At 66.0% G+C, this 14,834-nt stretch overlaps 1 protein-coding gene and 1 long non-coding RNA gene across 2 annotated transcripts; one reads left to right on the plus strand and one right to left on the minus strand.

Annotated features, from left to right (window-relative positions):
• The first annotated feature begins 5,515 nt into the window (after window positions 1–5,515).
• AKNA (AT-hook transcription factor) lies at window positions 5,516–13,443 on the plus strand. Its single transcript, XM_056505470.1, has 21 exons — window positions 5,516–5,537; window positions 5,606–6,594; window positions 7,100–7,174; window positions 7,651–7,798; window positions 7,946–8,112; window positions 8,546–8,605; window positions 8,712–8,812; window positions 8,897–9,083; window positions 9,165–9,292; window positions 9,373–9,546; window positions 9,712–9,895; window positions 9,987–10,093; window positions 10,247–10,476; window positions 10,631–10,817; window positions 11,037–11,210; window positions 11,336–11,439; window positions 11,600–11,758; window positions 11,842–11,943; window positions 12,372–12,479; window positions 12,738–12,885; window positions 13,145–13,443. The coding sequence occupies exons 1-21, from the start codon at window positions 5,516–5,518 to the stop codon at window positions 13,407–13,409; spliced, it is 3,819 nt and encodes a 1,272-aa protein (XP_056361445.1). The 3' UTR covers window positions 13,410–13,443.
• Window positions 13,444–13,457: 14 nt separating this feature from the next.
• On the minus strand, window positions 13,458–13,859 carry LOC130260051 (uncharacterized). The gene is made up of 3 exons (XR_008841730.1): window positions 13,795–13,859; window positions 13,552–13,600; window positions 13,458–13,508 (listed from the first exon to the last, which is right to left on the minus strand). It is a non-coding gene; the product is annotated as an uncharacterized LOC130260051 (long non-coding RNA).
• Between the last annotated feature and the right edge of the window lie 975 nt (window positions 13,860–14,834).

The following is a 14,834-nucleotide window of genomic DNA, read 5'->3' on the forward strand; positions in this document are numbered from 1 at the left end:
TTTCCTTAATATCCTGAGGGCTTTGCAGGGCTGGCAGGGTGGGTGGGAGTGCAGTGGTGGTGGTGGTGGGCAGGGAGGGGATGGTCTGTGTCAGCCCCAGCCCAGCCCATGGATCCCATCCCATGGATCCCATCCCATCCAGTTATCCAATCCCTTGCCATCCCATTATCCAATCCCTTGCCATTCCATTATCCCATCCCCATTCCCATCCCATCCCATCCCATTCCCATCCCATCCCATCCCATCCCATCCCAACCCATTATCCCATCCATCCCATCCCGTCCCGTCCCGTCCCGTCCCGTCCCTCCCATCCCATCCCATCCCATCCCATCCCATCCCATCCCATCCCATCCCATCCCATCCCATCCCATCCCATCCCATCCCATCCCATCCCATCCCATCCCATCCCATCCCATCCCGCCCCATCCCGCCAGGGGGAGCCCGCGCTGCATAAATTATGCCAATGAGGTCCCGCCAGCCGCGGCTCTGATTGGCCGCCGCCAGCGGGATATGCAAATGAATTGTGGGCGGTGTTTGTGCTGACACCGCCCCTCCCCGCGCGCTGATTGGCGGAGCCCGGCGGGTATGCTAATGAGGGGAGGCCCCGCCCCCTGTTGCCGCGGGCCGCGCTTTTGTCCGGCGGGGCCGGGCCGGGCTGGATCGGGATCGGGATCGGGATCAGAACCGGGACCGGGATCGGGACCGGAGCCGCCAGCGCCGCCCGAGGAGGCGCCGGCCGGGCCCTCCCTACAGGTGGGCAGCGCGCGGGGCGGGGGGCGCCTCTCCAGCGGTGCCCGCGGGCCAGATGTGCCCCAGCTGTGCCCGGGGGGGCCGGGAATGGCTCGGCTGCTCCCGCGAGCCGCCTGCTGCAGCTGGGAGGAAGGAGAGGGGCCCGGGGCGCCGCGGGGGCACAGCTGGAGGCGCAGCTGGAGGCGCAGCCCGCGGGCCCCATCCCGGGGCTGCATCCAGAGCTGCCGGCTCTGCTGAGCCCGGCTCTGCTGAGCCCGGCTCGGGCTGGGCTGGCTCGCAGCCGGGAGCTGCTTGGGGGTCTCTGGGCGGAGCGGGGGAACCCCCAGTCCCTGCGGGGGGGACGCGCCGGGAGGATGCGGGACACGCCGTGTCCTCCCCACGCCATCGCAGCCTTCGTGGCCCCGAGGAAACTTGTCGTGACTTTTCTCGCGGCGGTGCCTCCTCCCCGGGCTCGGAGGATTGCGGGCGGGTTTCGTCAGGGGCTGCGGAGGCGGCTCGGAGGCACGGCCGGGGCTGCGGGGCCGGGAGCTGCCGGCGGCTCCTCCGAGGAAGTTCAGCTTCAGTTCCGCGTTTTATTTAAAGGACAGCCGCGTTCCTGGCAGCCGGTGGGTGCCCACGGGTGTCCCGTGCTCAGCCGCTGCCTTTCGGTACCCTGCGGGCAGGGCTTAAATCACCTGGTGAAGTTCAAGGGCAGCCGGAGAGCGCGGCAGGGCGGGCACTGTCCGTACGGGCTGGGAGAGCTGGGGATGGAAAAGCTCCAGGGAGAGCTCAGAGCCGCCCCCAGTGCCTAAAGGGGCTCCCGGAGAGCTGGAGAGACACTGGGGACAAGGGATGGAGGGACAGGACACAGGGAATGGCTTCAAACTGGCAAAGAGCAGGGTTAGGTGGGATACTGGGGAGAAATTTTTGCTGTGAGAGGTGGAGGCCGTGGCACAGGGTGCCCAGAGCAGCTGCGGCTGGTTCAGCCCAGCACAGACAGCCCTGCTGTCCCCTCGCTGCCCTGTGCTTAGCAGGGATCTCAGTGCCACCGGCTGTGCTGCGGGGACAGCGGCAGCGCTCTCCAGACGGGGATTAAAGCTGTCCTTCAGGGCATTAGCGCCATCCCGCCCTGGGTGTGTGCGCCTCAGCCCTGGGGATGAACCCGCCGTGTCCAGCCAGGCCAGGAAAGAGGAGCTGCCCTGCCGCGGGGCTTTGCTTCGCTGCGAGTGGTGGAAAAATGACATTTCCGCGGGGTTTTGGGGCCTCTCCATGGGAATGTGCCAGTATGGGGGGCTGGGGGACCCCCAGCCGCTGGAATTGGGGTGACACGTGGGCTTTGGAGTGATGGTGACAGGCGTGTGCTTTCAGAGGCGAGCGAGGTTTGTCACGCTCTTCCTCGCTGAGATGGTCCCGCCCTTGTTCTAGTAGGAAATAATGCAAACTAAGAACGCAGCGTTTCCGCTTCTCTGCTCTCTTTCATGCCTATGAAAACGGGGCTCTGTGGGCTTTAAAAAAGGGTTTATACACCAGGAATTTCTCTCTCCTGGAGCGCAGACATCCCTTGCCAAGTTTCAGCCCGAGGCCGTTCTGGCTTCCTTCAAACCTCCCTAAAAGAGCTGCAAAATATCCACCCCTTGCTGGGGACGGGGGTTAAACCCCCCCCTGCATCCCAGACGGGCACGGATGTGCAGGGAGGGCTTTAACCCGTCCCAGGCAAGCGATTTTAGGGACGGAGAGAAGGAGAGTGTCACTCAGGGGATGTGGGGAGGGAGGTGTGGGGTTTAGAGCCCCCCCATCCCCCTGCTCTGCCCTTGGTTGACAGGGCAGTGAAGGCGGAGTGACAGCAGCCCTGGCCCCCCTTCCCTGTCCCCGAGCGAGCCCTGGGGCGGAGGATGCTCCTGTCTCCTCTGCTGTCACCGCCGATAAACCCCGGAGCCTTCGCGCTGGCCTTGACGGCTGCTGCCTCCCTGCCCCAGACGAGAAACGAGCTGGGCGGGCTCTGCTCGCACCTCCGTCCTCCTCCGGGGCAGCGCGTGGGATGGGGATGGGATCGCTGCCTGCAGAAAGGATCGGGGTTTGGGAGCATCCCTCCCTCAGCTGAGCACCTCCACAATTTGGGACAGCCCTGGCTGGGATTTGTCGGGCAGGAGATGTGTTGAGGGGCTGGGGCAGAGCAGAGTTCAGGGTTTTTTAGCTGAGGCTTTTAAATTTCTTTTTAGCTCTGTTTTCGGTTGCCTGTTGCAAAAAATCCTGGCTTTCGAAGAGGAAAATTAAAATATATGGATGTATTTCTGCACACACACACTTGGGATTGTTTCTGTTTGATTTGTGGCTGCTGAGCACGAAGCCGCATCATTTTTCAAGCCTTTCTGTGCTCCCATAACAGCGAGAAAATCACTTAGAGGGGGGAAAAGAATCTGAGATTTTTTGCTCTTGCCACCATGACCATCAGCAGAGGGACTTTCTGGGAAAGCAATAATTGTGGCTGGGTTTGGAAGGGGATCCTGCAGCTGCTGTGGGCTGTGCACGTGGGAACCAGTGCTCAGAAATGGGGTGACAGCCCCATGTGGGTTGCCTAACCTTCCCTCCTTCAAGAGATGTAAAATCCCCATCCCTTGCCCAGGCTGGGGTTAAAGAAACACCAGAAATGGGTTGGGAATGTTTTAACCTCCTATATCCCAAGAGAACAGGACCCCCAGGCTCCTTTCACCCAGCACTGTTCCTCTGGGAATCCTGGGTGTGGTGTTTGAGCTCTGGGATCCTGCAGGGCTCGAGCTTGGATGGGAGGCACTTTGATGGGGATCTCCGGATATGTGTAAGGATTTGGGGCTGAAAACATCCCAGCTCAGGGAGGAGCTAAAGCTAAAACTCCCTCTTTGGTTTCAGTAGCTCAGAGTCCAAAGAATCCCATCTCCATCCTTCCTGGTTGCAGGAGAAGCTGTGGAGCATCTCCAGGTGTGGAGGGGCATGCAAACCCCCAGGAGGTTTGGAAGACCCTAAGGGATGCTTTGGGGTTTGCTCCTGCCTGGAATTCCCCAAGGATGCAGGCAGGGCTGGGAGCAAGGCACAATGCCCTTGATGCCAGGTGGTGCTGGAAAAGAACCTCAAACCTCACAAATACCCCAGAAATTTGCAGATCTGAGGCTTGGGAGTGGATGAGAGGACTTTTCCCAGAGCATGTGGGTGCCATGGATAGGTTTACTCCTCATCACCACCATCCCTGAGCCAGCAGCACCCCAAAATCACCACAGCACCCTCTGGCTACAAGCAGCCACCCCAGGGATTGTGATGAGGTTTCATTAGCTTGTCGAGCTGTCCTCTGTGTGCCACTAATTACACAGTAATGAGCTTGCTTAATTGGCTGCCTGTGAATGTGCCAAGACAGGCCACAGCTCCTGGGAGCAGCCACAGCTTCTCTGGGATTGTGAGCAGCATCCCAGGATGGGGCCAGCTGCACCCTGACTTTGGGAATTGGGGAAATTTCCAGGGATGGGCTCCACCTGCCTGAATTTTGGGGTTTCAAAGCTTAATTTTAGGTCTCCTGGAAGGTGCTCATGCTGATGTTGTTTGGACCAGCTGCTGATGGTCCCAGCAATCTCCTCCATCCCCTCTCTTCCTGCAGCATTTTGCTCTGAATTGGATTAAAAAAATAAAGGTTTTGATGGAGAATTCTGTGGGAGGAGGTTCAGCCCCCACTGCACAGGGCCGGATGGGGTTAAAACTTTTGTGGCCACCTGCAAACTTGCAGGAAACATCATTTCCTCCTTCTGCAACAGCTCTGCTGCCCCACAGGCACAGGAAGGTTTCGGGGTGCTCAGAGGGACTCCCCACGGTGTCACAGTAATGGGGATGTGCTGGGGCTGCTGGTACAGGGTGAGTGCCCCCTGCACGGGGCTGCTGGTGCCTGGTTTGGCCCCCAGGCCAAACTTTTGAGGCTCAAATCCAGCAGAGGGGACATCAGTTGGAAAACCCCGTGGCCTTTCTTGCCACACCCACATTTGGGATTTTGGCATCCGGCATTTCTCGAGCCTCTGATGGAAACCCCGGGTGGGGTGAGGGGGGAGCTCATGGTTTGGGATCGTGGGTGAAATTTGTGTCAGGTCTCTGCTGTGATCCCTCTCACTGTCAGCCCCACATCCAGAGGGGGTTTTTGGGGTGCTCCTGCCTCCCCAGCACTGCTGCTGGTCTGCCCAGCTGGGGTGACATTCACGGGGTGCCACTGGGTGTTCTCAGGGGGGAAAAAAACCTTTTGTGGTGGCCCTGAGGGGCTCGTTCCCCACGAGGACCTCCCAGCTGGGAGAGCTGTGGCAGCTCCAGCTTTGCGGTGGGACACAGGACTGGGGGGGTCTGACCCCTGTCATCGGGGGTGCTCTTGTCCCCGGGATTTTGGGGACAGGGAACACCCAGCCAGCGTGGGGGAAACAGCTGAAGCAGAGCCCACCGAGTCCCGCTGAGCATCCTCCCTCTCCCCCGGCCCCCCCAGGACGCGGCGGCGATGCTGTGACCTACATTCGCGACAAGCAGGTCCCCAGCCCGCCGCCACCGCCGCCGGGCCATGAAGCGACACAAGTGACGCCCCGCGGCCATGGGCAGCCCGGCACCATGGCTGCGCTGGACACAAACAGAGCTGACGCGCTGGCAGGGCGAGGGCGAGGAGGAGGAGGAGGAGGAAGACGACTTTGAAAGGCGGATGGACGAGGATGGGGTCATCGGCCTGGGGGAGGGTGCCAGGAGCCCACCGTGGGGTGAGTGCTGCCCTCCCTCCTGCCCGAAGGGGGGGTCCCGAATGTCCCGGTTCCCCCAGGGGGGTGCGAGGGGGCCGGGGACAGCGGCGGGGGCTGGGTGGCGCCAGCCCCGCCGTGCCGGTGTTTTGCAGGTGACAGTGAGGAGCTGGAGGAGGGATCCCCGGCACACGAGGGATCCCCGGCACACGAGGGGTCCCCGGCACACGGGGGGCGCTGGGACCCGCGGCAGGAGCCGGCGGAGGAGGACGAGGAGCGGGGCAGCTCCGGGGGGGACGAGGGGCGCTGGGGGGCAGAGAGCGATGGGGAGCCCGACCCCGAGCTGTCCGCTGAGGGCTGCTGGGGCTCGGCCTCCAGCGGCAGCCCCGGGGCGCTGGAGGACGGCCGGGCTCTCTGCCAGCCCCGGGGCTGCAGCACGGACGGGGGGGACACCTCGGGGCTCTCGGACACCAGCCCCGGCCCTGCCAGCCCGTCCCGCCAGCACCGCGGCTGGGGCACGGCCGGGGACACCATCGGGGGGCACAGGCAGGAGTGGAGACCGAGCCCGAGCCTCGCCCTGCGCCTCTCCCCCGACGGCCCCAGCCCCGAGCGCGTCCCCGAGCCCCCGACAGCCGGCACAGGGATGCCAGAGCCCGGCACCGCTGCCTTGGCACCCACCGGGCAGCCCCAGGGCGCTGGGGGTCCCCCGGCACCCCAAGGGCACGGCAGATCCCGAGTGCCCAAGAAAGCAGCGCCAGCGGCGGTGCCCCCCAAGCCCGCCCGGCAGTCACGGTCCCTGAGCCCCCGGAGGCGAACGGGCGGCAAGGGAACCCGGGATCCCTCGGGAACGGGCACCGAGGGCACCCAGTACGGCCGAGGGCGCCTCAACCACCCCCTGCCCGACCTCTCCAAGGTGGAGGCGCGGGTCAAGTTCGACCAGAGCTACCGCCCACCCCGGGGCCGGGTGCTGCCCGCCCGCCCCCGCGGCCCCGGCCGCCCCATCGGCTTCAAATCGCCGGCAGAAATCGTGCGGGAGGTGCTGCTGAGCAGCGGGGAGGGGGCGTCCCCGCAGCCCCCCAGCGCCGGGCTGCCGCAGGAGCTCAGGTCCCCCAGACAAGCCACGGCGCTGGTGCAGCAGCTCCAGGTAACGCCGAGCTCCTCCTGCTCAGCCAGAGGCCGTGCTGGGAGGGTTTCCAGGGAGGGGGCAGCAGGGGAAGGGGGGTGTCACTGTCCCTGGGACACCCACGGGGTGTCACTGTCCCTGGGACACTCATGTAGGTGTCACTGTCCCTGGGACAGCGATGGGGGTTTGGTGCCATCACCCCTTCCCGGTCCCGCATGGAGCTGGGGGCAGGGAGGGAGCAGGGATGTGAGCAGTGTTCAAGCTGGAGACAGGTTGCTCAGTCCCCCCGGGATGGCGGTCACCCCCCAAAGCTTGTCACCCTAAGGATATGTGTCCCCCTGGAAAGAGAGGGGGGCTCTCCCCACGCAGAGTGTTTCGGGTGTTTTGGAGAGGGCGTTCCTGCGCCCCACCCAAGGGACCCCCCAGCCTTGCTGTCCCCACACAGGGCTGCCTCCCCCCTTTAGCACCCGCCCCTCGGGCATCCCCCGCGCCGGTGCTGTCACCCACGGGTGTCCCCTCCCCGCAGGACGATTACCACAAGCTGCTGACCAAGTACGCCGAGGCTGAGAACACCATCGACCAGCTGCGCCTGGGCGCCAGGGTGGGTGGGGGTCAGGACGCCTGGGGGGGTTCCCACTCTGCTCCCCCCGCCCCGAGGTTATTTGTTGTGTCTTCCTCCCCTGGGCCCCCTCCTCTTCCTCCTCCCGGGGAGCTGCGGTTGAGCAGTCCCAGCCCAGGGAGGGGGGTTGAGGCCACCGCAGAGCCCACAGCAGCCTGGGGGCCACCGTGTCCCCTCCGTGCCAGGCTGGTGGCTGTGCCGGATTGTCCCCGGGGTGGCAGGGCACCTCTCTGAGATGGCAGGGCCACGGGCGGAAGCGCGTCCCCGTGTCACCTCCCGCCCTGCAGCCCCGCGTGGGTGGGGAAACTGAGGCAGGGCTGTGCCAACCGACCCCCGCACGCGTGTCCCCACCTTCACCCCACCCACCCGCTGTGCCCATCAGGTGCTGCAGGGTGCCCCGGGGCCCGCTGCGTGGGTCGGGTGCAGGCTGCCTGCCCAAACCCGCTCTCCCTGCCCAGGTGAGCCTGTTCTCCGACCCGCCGCAGCCCAGCCGCAGCCTCGCCGTGGGCACCGTGGCCAGCGGGAGCCGAGTGATGACCTTCAGCATCCCGCAGGCACGGACCGCGGCGCTGGGCATGGCCGCAGCCCCGGCCTCGCCAGGGACAGGTGTGTCGGTCCGTGTGCCAGGGACAGGTGTGTCGGTCCGTGTGCCAAGTACAGGTGTGTCGGTCCGTGTGCCAGGGACAGGTGTGTTGGTCCCCACGCCGGTGTCACCGGTGCTGCTGTGTCACTTGTCCTCGTGTTTTCTCGCAGCTGCAGCCCCCGGACCGTCAGAGCGGGGGGGTTCACCCCAACCTCGGACCCCTCCTGTGCCCGGGGGGAGCTGCCCCACCTGCCCCACCTGCCCCGGGCCGTGCTGCTGCCCCGGCCCCCGGCTCACCCGGGCACTGGCGGGGCAGAGCCGCAGGCTGCAGGCACAGGCAAGGACGCGGGGCTGGGGCATGGAGAGATGCAGGACAGGGGAGCTGTAGAGGGGAGCGCTGGGGGCTGTGAGGAGAGGGGCTTAAGGGAGAAGTTCTCTTGGGGAGAGTGCTGGGGGAGCTGGGGGCTGCAGGGATGGGGCAGCAGGGAGGGGATTTGGGGGGAGTTCTGGGAAGGACTATAGGGATAGGGTGGGGAGGTGATGCAGAGGGGGCTGGGGGCAGCTGCGGAGGGGATTTGGGTTGGAGGGGTTGGGGGAGATGCTGTGGGGAGGGGGAGTGGTGTAGGGTGCTGAGAAGGGGCTGGGAAGGAAGGAAGGCTGGGGAGGGGGCTGCAGTGGGGAGTCGAACTGGAGCATCCCTGGGGATGCTGCATATGGGGGAGGGTGTCCAGGGGGTGCGGAGGGGGCTGAGCCCGTACAATCCCGGCCAGGTGGAATCCTTCGAAGGCTGGATGCGTGCAGAGGCCCCCACACCCTCGGAACAGCTCCAGGTGTGTCCGACCCTTCCCAGAGCCCACCCGGGGGTCGGCAGGACCTCGAGGGGTGGCGGTGTCCGGGGCCAGTGGACAGGCTCGGACCCCCACCCTTGTGCCGCAGAGGATGAGGATGCTGAAGGACGCGCAGGATGCGCTGGAGCGGGAATACCTGCGCTGCCGGCAGCAGCTCCCGGAGCCTGCGGGGGGGTTTGATCCTGAGCGGTGCGTGCTCGATCCCCCTGGCACCCCCTCCCCAGAGCCCCCGGAGGTCGCTGTCCTCCCGCACTGATGGCTGCTGTCTTGCAGGGCAGTGGAAGGGGAGATTTACCGCCTGGGGCTGCTCCTGGAGGGGCTGAAGGAGCGGCTGGAGCCGGGGGGCAGGCGGCAGCCCCTTCCTCAGCCCCTCCCGCAGCCCCTCCCTCAGCCACCCTCGCAGCCCCGCTGCCCCCCAGCCCCGTCCCCACCGCCGGCCGCCCACTCCCCGCACCCCGAGGTGAGCTGGGGGTGCCAAGGTTCCCCCCCCACTGCATTTAAGGGGGGCTGCCTCTCCCAGCCCGTTTCGCTGTGCCCGCAGAGCCCTGCGCTGGTGGAGGGTCATCGGGGGACAGCAGGGGACGGTGAGGGGGTGCCCGAGGGGCTGCCCTGGCCCCTCTGGCACAGGCAGCACCAAGTGGAGGAGGATTTCGGGGACCTGCTGGAGCAGTGAGTGCCCTCACAGCGGGGCAGGGGGGACACAGAGCATGTCCCCAAACCCACCCGCTGCTGCCCGCGGGTCCCCCCAGGTACAAGCACTTCAAGTCCTTGCCGGAGTCGCTGAGCCTGGAGCAGCTGAGCCTGGCGGAGAGCGGCTCCCGGGAGGAGGTGGATGCACCCAGCACAAGGGACAGTGGCCCCAGCAGGGTCCCCTGCAGGACACGGTCACTCGAGGAGGGGCCCAGCCTGGAGACCTTGTCCCTGTGAGTGCTGTGGGAGGGCGAGTGCCTGGGCAGGGGTGAGCGGGAGGTTTGACACCAGGTCTCCAGTTTTACCTCAGGGTTAACAGCCTCCGTGGGAGAGCTGGACCAGAACATTTCCCCGCGTCTGGGATTGCTCCATCATTCCTGCTCCATCCCTCCCCACAGACACCTCCCGCAGAGAAGAGCTGCGACGCTTCCCCCCAGAGTACCCCCAAACCTGGGGGACACACGGGGCCACCCCTCCCCTGCCGCTGCTGAGGAGCCGCCAGCCTCTGCCGAGCCCCCATTGCAGGTCCCTGGGCCACCGCGGGTGCCCGTGTCCCTCGGCAGCGCTGGGACAGGCAGCAAGGTGAGTGCTTGGAGTGCGGGTCCCACCGGAGAGCACCCCAAAACCTGCGGGGGTGCTGGGCACCCATGCTGCTCTGTCCGTGCCTCTGCAGGAGCAGCGCATCGTGTCCCCAGAGACCGACAGCGGCTTCGTGGGCTCGGAGGCCAGCAGGGTGTCCCCGCCCGTGCACACCCCCGAGCGCCATCCCCCCGGCCCGGGGTACGGCCGCGCTCCTGCCGCGGGAATTCGGCTCAATCTGGAGGGTTGAAGAGGAGCGGGGATTGCGGGAGAAGCACCGAGGGTGTGGGCAGCGGGTTCTGGCGGGGCTGGAGACGTGCAGAGTGTCCGTGGGATGACCCGTCCCTTCCCCAGGGCTCCGGGCTCGCTGGGACCGTCCATCGCCATCCCCAGCGCCCTCCGTGCCCCGCGGAGGAGAGACACGGCCCCGCTTCCCTCCGAGACAGCGCTGATGGGCATCTACCGGCCGGGGGGCGCAGGGGGGCCCCGGCTGCCCCCCAGCAGCCCCTCCCGGAGCAGCTCGCCCCCTCGCTGGGCCGAGAGCGCGAGCAGCGAGGTGGGGCCGGACCCCGACGGGGATGGCAGTGAGTACAGGAGCTGGCGAGGGACAGAGATCGGGGGGGCCCTGGCTCTTGGCTCTGCTTTTTTGGGTTCCCGGGGCTCCCTGTGGAGCTGGTGTCACCCTCCCTGGGTGGAGGTGTGTCCCAGTCTCTGATCGCTGTGCCCGCTCCTCCGCAGCTCGCACGGACTCGGAGGTGGGAGACAGGAGCTGTGCCAGCGCCGGTGGCCACCCCCCGGCCATGGCCAGGAGCCCAAGCAGCCCCCTGCCGTCCCCCGAAACGCCATCCCCCACCCTGCTGTCCCCCGACCTGCCGTCCCTGGACCCGGCCCGCTGTGACCTGCTGGGCTCCCGCCTGGAGCGCGAGTGAGTGGCCGTGTCCCCAGCGCCCCAAACCTGGCCAGACCCCCTGGGGGACACAGGGACCCCCCAAAGGCACCCACTGGGCCAGCCCAGCCCCAGGCTTGGTTTTGGGGGTCTCGGGGGGGATGTGGGAGGGGGCTGCTGCTGCTCCCCCAGGACACCCAGCACTGCGGGGGTCCCTGCTGGCTGCAGCCCCTCCCGGTGACTCCTGTCCCGGGGCAGCCAGGCCATCCGGGCGCTGCAGGACGAGGTGCGGCGGCTGCGGCGGCGGCTGGAGGAGAGCCTGCGCCGCTCCCGCAGCTATCCCGGGGGAAAAGCCGCTCCCCGCCTCACCCCGGGCAGGACGCAGCCGGTGACCAGCGGGCCACTGTCCCCCCGGGACGCAGCACCCTCGGGGTAGGTGGCAGCCAGGGGACACCCCCAGCCTCAGCCTGTGAGTCCCCAGCTCTGCTGTGAGCAGGGTCGAGGGGACTGCCAGCCTGGCGGTGGAGGTGGTGGCAGCGTTTCTGTCCCCTCTGCAGGGACCCGAGCCCCCCGGTGCGGGGCAGGGGGGCCCCCGGGGTGACACCCCCGCGGAGGGAGAGGTCGGCATCGCTGCCCCGGCGCAGGGAGGAGCCGGACCTCGGTAAGTGGGACCCTCCCGAGGTGGGGGCAGAGGGGACACGCTCCTCCCTGCACCCCACTCCCCCTCCCCAAAGGAGGATGTTCTGGGGCTGCAGGACCGTGGGGACCCGGTCCTGGTGTCCCATGGACCCCGCAGCGCTCAGCCCAGCGCGGTCCTGCAGGTCTGGAGCTCGGTGCCCGCGGGTCCCAGCCCGACTCCCTGTCCTCCGCCGCAGCCTCCGAGTCAGAGCTGTCCCCCGGCGGGCCCCGGGCGCCCCCCGCCCTGCGGAAGCCCCTTGGGAAGCCCCCGGGGGCGGTGACATTTCGGGGACAGTACACAGGTGCGTGCTGGTGGCACGGTGGGGCTGGAGGCGGCCACCCGCACCTCGGGGACACTGGCCGCGCTCACGGTGGCGTTTGGCAGGGACGCGGTACCAGGCGGGCACACCACGGGCCACCCCCGCACCCCGGGAGGCGCCGGGCACCTCGGGGTGTCCCCGATGTCACAGGGACAGGATGGCTTCAGGTGAGTGGCCCCCAGCTCCTCCCAGCCTTCCCTACCACCCCTAACAGCTGCTAATGACCTTAATTAATTAACTGAGAGGCTCAGGGAGGGGACAAACAACCCCATTCCTCATGGCCTGAGGGTGTCCCCACTGTTCCCCAAGGGGAGCAACCGGTGCCTGACCTCGTGTGGGTCCTGCACAGGTCAAACCCCCCCTTGGCATCTGTGCCTGTGCGGGCAGAAATTCCTGGGATTCCCTGGGGTTCCCTGGGGTTCCTGGTGTCACCGGGGCAGTGTCACCTGTCCCCAGAGCCCACCTCTGCAGACCCCCCTTTCCCTGCAGGGAAACCCTCCCCTCCCATCTCATCAGCCCCCCCAAATCACTCAGCTCTTCCCAGACATCCCTGGCTGGCTCTGCCGGGGACATTCCCCATTTCCTCTCTCCACAGCTGCCCCGCGGCAGCCCCAGCACAGCACCCCCGGGAGAACGTCCTGCCCCACCTGCAGGGCACCCACGGGCCCCTCTGCGCCGGGCAGCAGGGACAGAGCCACGCACGGTGGGTGACAAGGGTGACACGTGCCTGGCACAGCCCCTCCCTGCACGGGGGCTGGGTGGGGGGACCAGGAACAGCCTCAGCCCCCTGACAATGCTTGGGGGCTGCTCCCACCCTGCAGTGGCTGCAGGGGTGATGTCACCTGGGGCTGCCACTCGATGTGCACCCGTGGGGACACCTAACCCCACCCTGGGGACACCTAACCCCCCCTGGGGACATCTGACCCCCCCCAGGGACACCTGACCCCCTTCCTCCCCGCAGCAGAGCATGGCCCTGGTGGCTCCTGTCCCCCAGCAGCAGAGAAGCCAGAGCCACCCGGGATTTGGTACTTGGCAGCCACCCCTGCTGCCACCACTGCCACCGTCTGCCTGGCGCCCGTCCCCCTCGTGCCTTACGTGCCCTCCGTGCTGTAAGGATGCTCTGGGGCTGGGAGGGGACTCGGGGGGCTCAGCATCCCCCAGGGGTGCAGGGGGAGCCCAGGAGGGGCAGGGGGTGACAGGGCCACCAGCTCCCCTGGGGGTGGGCTGTGTTTGAGGGGTGGGCACGGAGGAGATGGGGGAGAGGGGTGGAAATAAGGTGGGGTGGGTGAACAGAGCCCTGGGGGGCACAGAGCTCTGGGGGGACACAGGCAGTGAGCAGCACTGAGCCCCTTCCCTTCTCCTTCCCAGCTACTGCTCCCCAGCAGCTCCTACCTCAGCCGGGGTCCCCCCGGGTGTCCCCGCGGGGTCCCAGCAGGCAGAGCCTCCCCCCCGGCCCCAGGGCCACCGCTGCTGCCTGAGCCTGGACCTGGAGGAGCTGGAGGAGCTGAACTGGTCCCTGGGCCGGGCTGTGGAGGCTGCCCAGAGCGTGAGGCTGAGCACAGCCCGCATGAGCCGGGCTCTGGCCGCAGAGCTGGGCCGGCCCCGGGGCCCGCGGGGCTCCTGCCTCTTCTGAGGGACCTGTGGCACCCCAAACCTGCAGCTGGCACCTCCAAACCTTCCTGCTGGCACCCCAAACCTTCCTGCTGGCACCTCCAAACCCTGCAGCTGGCACCTCCAAACCCTGCAGCTGGCACCCCAAACCCTCTCCCTGACACCCCAATCCCTGCAGCTGGCACCCCAAACCTTCCTGCTGGCACCCCAAACCTTCCTGCTGGCACCCCCAATCCCTGCAGCTGGCACCTCCAAACCCTGCAGCTGGCACCCCAACCCTGCAGCTGGCACCCCCAAACCCTCTCCCTGTCACCCCCAAACCTTCCTGCTGGCACCCCAAACCCTGCAGCTGGCACCCCTAAACCCTCTCCCTGTCACCCCAAACCCTGTCCCTATCACCCCCAAACCTGCAGCTGGCACCCCAAACCATCTCCCTGGCACCCCAAACCCTGCAGCTGGCACCCCCAAACCCTGCAGCTGGCACCCCCAAACCCTCTCCCTATCACCCCCAAACCCTGCAGCTGGCACCCCAAACCCTCTCCCTGACACCCCAAACCCTCCCTGCCCCCAGGAGCAGGAGGAGGAGGATGGGCCCCCTCAGCATCCCTTCCCTGGGTGCTCCCTGCCAAACCTGGGGGCAGCAGGGCTGGTCTCCCCCTTTCTGCTCTGCCTGCAGTCCCTGCCTGGCTTGTCCGTCTGTCTGTCCGTTTCAGGCCCCCCCAAGCTGCAGGAGGGGGCAGAATTCTCCAGCATTCCCTGGGACTGAGGGGTGGCCCTGTGTCCCCCCAGGAAGGGCAGTGCCACCCCACCCTGAGCACTTTGGGGATGCTCTGCCCTGCTGTGGGTCAGAGCTGTGTTTGCCTCTGTGCCTGTGTGGGCAGAAATCCCTGGGATTCCCTGGGGGTCCCTATCCCACCCCTCTCCCAAACTTTGGGGCTCCTCAGTGGGCTGTGCCCTGTGCCCTTGGACTTGAACCCAGCAGGATCCTCCCTGGGGAAACATATTTTTATGTGTTTTTTTATGTGAATTTTTTAGCTAGTAAGCAGCTAAATCACTCTTTTGAGTGTGGATTTATGATCTATAGTGTGTGTCTGATATATGTGTATCTATAAATGGATATATCTAGATATAGGCATATCTATATTTAGTTATATGTCTGTATCTAGGGAGACATGAATAGATCTGAGTATGCACAGATCTGTGTCTGAGTCTATAGATATATCTTTCTACAGATACATATATATAAATATTCTGGTTTGCATTTCCAGCACAACCCTTAGGGCATTTGTGGGGCTTTTCTGGTCATCCCTGGATCCCAGGCAGAAAATGAAATGAAGGATTTGAGGTTTTCCCCCTGGGATGCTCAGGGAATCTGGGCTGGCAGAGGAGAATTCACCTGCTGAGACCAGAGCAGGTGTGGGGTCTGTGCAGCCCCTGCTCCTCCCAG

This window comes from Oenanthe melanoleuca, chromosome 17 (assembly GCF_029582105.1).
Source record: "Oenanthe melanoleuca isolate GR-GAL-2019-014 chromosome 17, OMel1.0, whole genome shotgun sequence".
Classification (NCBI taxonomy): Eukaryota; Metazoa; Chordata; class Aves; order Passeriformes; family Muscicapidae; genus Oenanthe; species Oenanthe melanoleuca.